This window comes from Tachyglossus aculeatus, chromosome 23, assembly GCF_015852505.1.
Source record: "Tachyglossus aculeatus isolate mTacAcu1 chromosome 23, mTacAcu1.pri, whole genome shotgun sequence".
Taxonomy (NCBI): domain Eukaryota; kingdom Metazoa; phylum Chordata; class Mammalia; order Monotremata; family Tachyglossidae; genus Tachyglossus; species Tachyglossus aculeatus.
This window is the reverse complement of record NC_052088.1, coordinates 29,914,991-29,922,115: the sequence shown is the minus strand read 5'-3', so window position 1 is coordinate 29,922,115 and position 7,125 is coordinate 29,914,991. Positions and strand designations below refer to the sequence as shown.

At 48.5% G+C, this 7,125-nt stretch overlaps 1 protein-coding gene across 1 annotated transcript in view; it reads right to left on the bottom strand.

Moving 5' to 3' along the window:
* Positions 1-209: 209 nt before the first annotated feature.
* RGMB (repulsive guidance molecule BMP co-receptor b) overlaps positions 210-7,125 on the bottom strand; it is a 37,065-nt gene continuing 30,149 nt past the window's right edge. The window contains exon 3 of the mRNA XM_038765813.1: positions 210-909. Within this exon, the coding sequence (XP_038621741.1) occupies positions 238-909 (672 nt within the window). The 3' untranslated portion in view covers positions 210-237. The remainder of the gene's footprint in view (positions 910-7,125) is intronic.

Below are 7,125 nucleotides of genomic sequence, written 5' to 3'. Positions count from 1 at the left end.
GGGACGTTATAAAAACATTTCACCGAACTAAAAAACAAAACTCCATACAGTCAAAGAATACAATGTAGGTGAAAAGAGTCAACCACACTATGTACACGCGGAGGGGAAGGGAGGCGGGGGGGGGGGGTGGAGGCCGCGCCCCGCCCCCCTCCCCCCCTTCATATACATGGTATATACATATATACTCAATATATTATGACAATATATATTTTAAAACTTCTGTTAGACCAAAAAACCCTACAAAAACGCAACAAGGACGCAGCAGAGGAGTCCCAGGCGGAGGGGGCCGGCGCGGGGGCCCGCGGGGCCGCCGCCGCTGGCCGGGCCGGGGAAGATGTGCCAGCGCTCGGGCCGCGGGTGCAGCACCTTGACGTCCTCCAAGGCGCTGTGGGCGGCCGCGGTGAAGTTGGCGTCGCCCGTGGTGAGCAGGTCGAAGACGCAAGACTGGAAGTAGATGTCGTCCAGCGGCAGCTTCTCGCGGCAGCGGGCGGCGGCCCCGGCCAGCGTGGAGCCCGGCCGGGCCCGGGCCGGGGCCGGGAGGGGCGCGGGGAGGGCCGGGGCGGCGGGCGCCCGCCCCTGCCCGTCCGGGATGCGCTCGCTCAGCGGGCAGCCGTTGACGCACAGCTGCAGATCCTGGCTCTCCTCGTAGGCCAGGGCCAGGGCGCGGGGCATGCGCAGGGCCAGAGTCAGGTAGCGGCCCTGCTGGCGCACGAAGAGCGTGGTGCCCAGGTGGCGGGCCCGCAGCTCGACCAGCCGCCCGCTCTCCCGCTCGGCCACCAGCAGGCTCTGGCGCTCGCCCGGCCCGCCGCTGGTCGTGCCGTCCACGAAGGCCGCCGGCAGGTCGTCCGTCACCGCCTGGTACACTTTCTGCTCCGTGCAGCCGGGGTACGCCTTGAAGATGATGGTGATCTGGGCGAGGGGAGACCGCGGCAAGGAGACGCGCGCGTGTCAGAGGCCGGACCCGGGGCCGCGACCCGACCCCCTCGTCTGCTTAACCTCTCTGCGCCTCAGTCGCCTCATCTCGGAAACGGGGATGAGGACCGTAAGCCCCATGCGGGACAGGGAGTGCCCAACCTGATTGGCTTCCACGTGGCTCAAGTGGAAAGAGCACGGGCTTGGGAGTCAGAGCTCATGGGTTTGAATCCTGGCTCCGCCACATGTCGGCTGTGTGACCTTGGGCAAGTCACTTCACTTCTCTGGGCCTCAGTGACCTCATCTGTAAAATGGGGATGAGGACCGTAAGCCCCATGCGGGACAGGGAGTGCCCAACCTGATTGGCTTCCACGTGGCTCAAGTGGAAAGAGCACGGGCTTTGGAGTCAGTGGTCATGGGTTTGAATCCTGGCTCCGCCACATATCCGCTGTGTGACCTTGGGCAAGTCACTTACCTTCTCTGGGCCTCAGTGACCTCATCTGTAAAATGGGGATGAGGACCGTAAGCCCCATGCGGGACAGGGAGTGTCCAACCTGATTGGCTTCTACGTGGCTCAAGTGGAAAGAGCACGGGCTTTGGAGTCAGAGGTCATGGGTTTGAATTCTGGCTCCGCCACACGTCTGCTGTGTGACCTTGGGCAAGTCACTTAACTTCTCTGGGCCTCAGTGGCCTCATCTGTAAAATGGGGATGAAGACCGTGAGCCCCCCGTGGGACAACCTGATCACCTTGTAACAGCCCCAGCACTTGGAACAGTGCTTTGCACATAGCAAGCGCTTAATAAATGCTATTATTATTATTATTATTACCACAGTGCTTGACACATAGCAAGCAATTAACAAACACCATCATTATTACTGTTACTGCTACTACTAATAATAATAATGGCATTTGTTAAGCGCTTACTCTGTGCAAAGCACTGTTCTAAGCGCTGGGCTACTAACCACCGAATGGCTGAAGAAGCCTCCTCTCCTCTTCTCCCTCCCACCTCACCCTGACTTGCTCGCTTCATTCCCCCTTCTAGACTGTGAGCCCACTGTTGGGTAGGGACTGTATATGTTGCCAACTTGTACTTCCCAAGCGCTTAGTACAGTGCTCTGCATACAGTAAGCGCTCAATAAATACGACTGATTGATTCATTGATTCATTCATCTCCCCGCCCAGCCCCACGGCGCATGTCCATACCTGTCATTTATTTATTTATAATAATAATAATAACGACATTTACTAAGCGCTTACTATGTGCAAAGCACCGTTCTAAGCACTGGGGGGGGATACAAAGTGATCAGGTTGTCCCACATGGGACTCACAGTCTTAATGCCCATTTTCCAGATGAGGGAACTGAGGCCCAGGGAAGTTAAGTGACTTACCCAAAGTCACACAGCTGACAAGTGGCAGAGCCTGGATTTGAACCCACGACCTCTGACTCCAAAGCCCGTGCTCTTTCCACTGAGCCACGCTGCTTCTCACATTATATATAATTTTCACATATATGTATATTAATGTCTGTCTCCCCACTCTAGATTGCAACCTTGTTGGGAGCAGGGAATGTCTCATATTGTACTCTAAATGCTTAAGTACAGTGCTCTGCATGGACTAAGTGCTCAATAAATATGACTGATTATTAATCAGGACTACTAGGTCAACGGGATTCCCAACAGCCAGTGTGAGCATGAGACCTTGAACAAGTTGTTACACACGCTGCCTCGAATTCCTCAACACCAACTCTCTCCTCGACCCCCTCCAGTCTGGCTTCCGTCCCCTACATTCCACGGAAACTGCCCTCTCAAAGGTCACCGATGACCTCCTGCTTGCCAAATCCAACGGCTCCTACTCTGTCCTAATCCTCCTCGACCGCTCAGCTGCCTTCGACACTGTGGCCCACCCCCTTCTCCTCAACACACTATCCGACCTCGGCTTCACAGACTCCGTCCTCTCCTGGTTCTCCTCTTATCTCTCCGGTTGTTCCTTCTCAGTCTCGTTTGCAGGCTCCTCCTCCCCCTCCCATCCCCTTACTGTGGGGGTTCCCCAAGGTTCAGTGCTTGGTCCCCTTCTGTTCTCCATCTACACTCACTCTCTTGGTGACCTCATTCGCTCCCACGGCTTCAACTATCATCTCTACGCTGATGACACCCAGATCTACATCTCTGCCCCTGCTCTCTCCCCCTCCCTCCAGGCTCGCATCTCCTCCTGCCTTCAGGACATCTCCATCTGGATGTCTGCCCACCACCTAAAACTCAACATGTCCAAGGCTGAACTCCTTCTCTTCCCTCCCAAACCCTGCCCTCTCCCTGACTTTCCCATCTCTGTTGACGGCACTACCATCCTTCCCGTCTCACAAGCCCGCAACCTCGGTGTCATCCTCGACTCCGCTCTTTCATTCACCCCTCACATCCAAGCCGTCACCAAAACCTGCCGGTCTCGGCTCCGCAACATTGCCAAGATCCGCCCTTTCCTCCTCCATCCATACCTCTACCCTGCTCGTTCAAGCTCTCATCCTATCCCGTCTGGACTACTGCATCAGCCTTCTCTCTGATCTCCCATCCTTATGTCTCTCCCCACTTCAATCCATAACTTCATGCTGCTGCCCGGATTGTCTTTGTCCAGAAACGCTCTGGGCAAGTTACTCCCCTCCTCAAAAATCTCCAGTGGCTACCAATCAATCTGCGCATCAGGCAGAAACTCCTCACCCTGGGCTTCAAGGCTGTCCATCACCTCGCCCCCTCCTACCTCACCTCCCTTCTCTCCTTCTACAGCCCAGTCCGTACCATCCGCTCCTCCGCTGTTAATCTCCTCACCGTTAGGCCTCGTTCTCGCCCGTCCCGCCATCAACCCCCGGCCCATGTCATCCCCCGGGCCCGGAATGCCCTCCCTCCCCACATCCGCCAAGCTAGCTCTCTTCCTCCCTTCAAGGCCCTGCTGAGAGCTCACCTCCTCCAGGAGGCCTTCCCACACTGAGCCCCTTCCTTCCTCTCCCCCTCGTCCCCCTCTCCATCCCCCCCATCTTACCTCCTTCCCTTCCCCACAGCACCTGTATATATGTATATACGTTTGTACATATTTATTACTCTATTTATTTTACTTGTGCATATCTATTCTATTTATTTTATTTTGTTAGTATGTTTGGGTTTGTTCTCTGTCTCCCTCTTTTAGACTGTGAGCCCAGTGTTGGGTAGGGACTGTCTCTATATGTTGCCAACTTGTACTTCCCACGCGCTTAGTACAGTGCTCTGCACACATACGATTGATTGATTGATCTTATCCTCTAGGATGCTAGGAAAGCCACTGCCACAGTCGGTTTAATGGTCTTTTTTTTAAAATTGGTATTTCTTAAGCGATTACTCTGTGCCAGGCACTGGGGTAGATACAATCCCGGCTCCGCCACTTGTCAGCTGTGTGACTTCGGGCAAGTCACTTCACTTCTCTGGGCCTCAGTGACCTCATCTGTAAAACGGGGATGAAGACTGTGAGCCCCATGTGGGACAACCTGATTACCTCGTATGCCCCCCCCCCCAGCGCTTAGAACAGTGCTTGGCACATAGGAAGCGCTTAACAAATTGCCATCATCATTATTATTACAAGCTAATCAGGTTGGGCACAGTCCAAGTCCCACATGGGGCTCACAGTCTTAATTCTCATTTTAGAGAGGAGGGAACTGAGGCAGAGAAGTGAAGTGACTTCCACTTCTACAGACCACGTCTACATCTCACCTCTGTGCTTTCCCAATGCTTAGTCCAGCGCTTTGCACACAGGAGCATGTCTGAATCTCCTCCTTTTACACATCAATCTATCGTATTTATTGAGCGCTTACTGCGTGCAGAACGCCGTACTAAGCGCTTGGGAGAGTATAATGCAGCAGAGATGGAAGACGCGTTCCCTGCCCGCAAGGAGCTTCCAGTCTAGAGGGGGAGACAGACATTAATATAAATAAATTATGGAGATGGATGTTAAGTGCTGCGGAGCTGAGGGAGGGGTGAAAAATGGGAGCAAATCCAAGCGCAAGGGAGACGCAGAAGGGAGTGGGAGAAGAAACTAACCCGGAGAGTTAGACCGGACTGCCCCACAGCAGAGCCAATTTAAGAAAGTGCCGGGATTTGTTTTCTGATGGTAGTGGTTAAGTGCTTGCTATTTTTTTTAAATGGTATTTGTTAAGCACTATGTTTTCTAGTGGTATTTGTTAAGCGCTTACTGTTTTTTTTTTAAATGGTTTTTGTTAAGCGCTATGTTTTCTAGTGGTATTTGTTAAGCGCGTACTGTTTTTTTAAAATGGTTTTTGTTAAGCGCTATGTTTTTTTAAATGGTATTTGTTAAGCACTTACTATGTTTATTTTCTAATGATATTTGTTAAGCGCATACTATATTTTCTAATGGTATTTGTTAAGCACTTACTATGTTTATTTTCTAACGGTATTTGTTAAGCGCTTACTATATTTATTTTCTAATGGTATTTGTTAAGCTCTTACTATATTTTCTAATGGTATTTGTTAAGCACTTACTATGTTCATTTTCTAATGGTATTTGTTAAGCGCTTACTATATTTATTTTCTAATGGTATTTGTTAAGCGCTTACTATATTTATTTTCTAATGGTATTTGTTTAGCGCTTACTATATTTTCTAATGGTATTTGTTAAGCGCTTACTATATTTATTTTCTAATGGTACTTGTTAGGCGCTTACTATATTTATTTCCTAATGGTATTTGTTAAGCGCTTACTATATTTTCTAATGGTATTTGTTAAGCGCTTACTATATTTATTTTCTAATGATATCTGTTAAGCGCTTACTATATTTTCTAATGATATTTGTTAAGCACTTACTATATTTATTTTCTAATGGTATTTGTTAAGCGCTTACTATATTTATTTTCCAATGGTATTTGTTAAGCGCTTACTATATTTATTTTCTAATGGTATTTGTTAAGCGCTTACTATATTTATTTTCCAATGGTATTTGTTAAGCGCTTACTATATTTATTTTCCAATGGTATATGTTAAGCGCTTACTATATTTATTTTCCAATGGTATTTGTTAAGCACCTACTATATTTATTTTCCAATGGTATTTGTTAAGCGCTTACTATGTTTACTTATATGGTATTTGTTAAGTGCTCACTGTCAATCAGTGGATCAGTGGTATTTATTGAGCAGAGCGCCGTACTCATAGCACTTGGGAGAATACAAGTTGGTAGCCACGTTCCCCACCCATAGCGAGCTTCCAGTCTAGAGTGCCAAGCGCTGCGCTAAGCGCTGGGGAAGAGAATGATGATGGCATTTGTTATGCAAGCTTTATCCGGTCAGACACCCCGACCCTGAAACCCAGCTGCATTTCCCTCCCAACCAGCTCTAGTGTCCGCCCCCCTTGCCCTTCTATCAATCAATCAATCAATCGTATTTATTGAGCGCTTACTGTGTGCAGAGCACTGTACTAAGCGCTTGGGAAGTACAAGTTGGCAACATAGAGAGACAGTCCCTACCCAACAGTGGGCTCACAGTCTAAAAGGGGGAGACAGAGAACAAAACCAAACATACTAACAAAATAAAATAAAATAGAATAGATATGTACAAGTAAAATAAATAAATAGAGTAATAAATATGTACAAACATATATACATATGTACAGGTGACTTCTAGACTGTGAGCCCACTGTTGGGTAGGGACCGTCTCTATATGTTGCCAACTTGGACTTCCCAAGCGCTTAGTACAGTGCTCTGCACACAGTAAGCGCTCAATAAATACGATCGATTGATTGACTGATTGATTTGGGGCAACTACTGCTCTGAAAATAGGAAAGTCCCCAGGCTTAGATACCTAGCATATGCATCTCCAGAAAACTGGGTTACCAAATTTTTGGGTGTGATAAACATTTAGAGGGGTGTGCTATTTATATTCAAGTCACTATGTATAGATGTTTGTACATATTTATTACTCTATTTTACTTGTACATATTTATTCTATTTATTTTATTTTGTTAATATGTTTTGTTTTGTTGTCTGTCTCCCCCTTCTAGACTGCGAGCCCGCTGTTGGGTAGGGACCGTCTCTATATGTTGCCAACTTGTACTTCCCTAGCGCTTAGTACAGTGCTCTGCACACAGTAAATGCTCAATAAATACGAATGATTGATAAATAAGATTGAATGAATGAATGAATACGATTGAATGAATGAATGAATCTGTCATGCACCCAAGCAAGCCGGA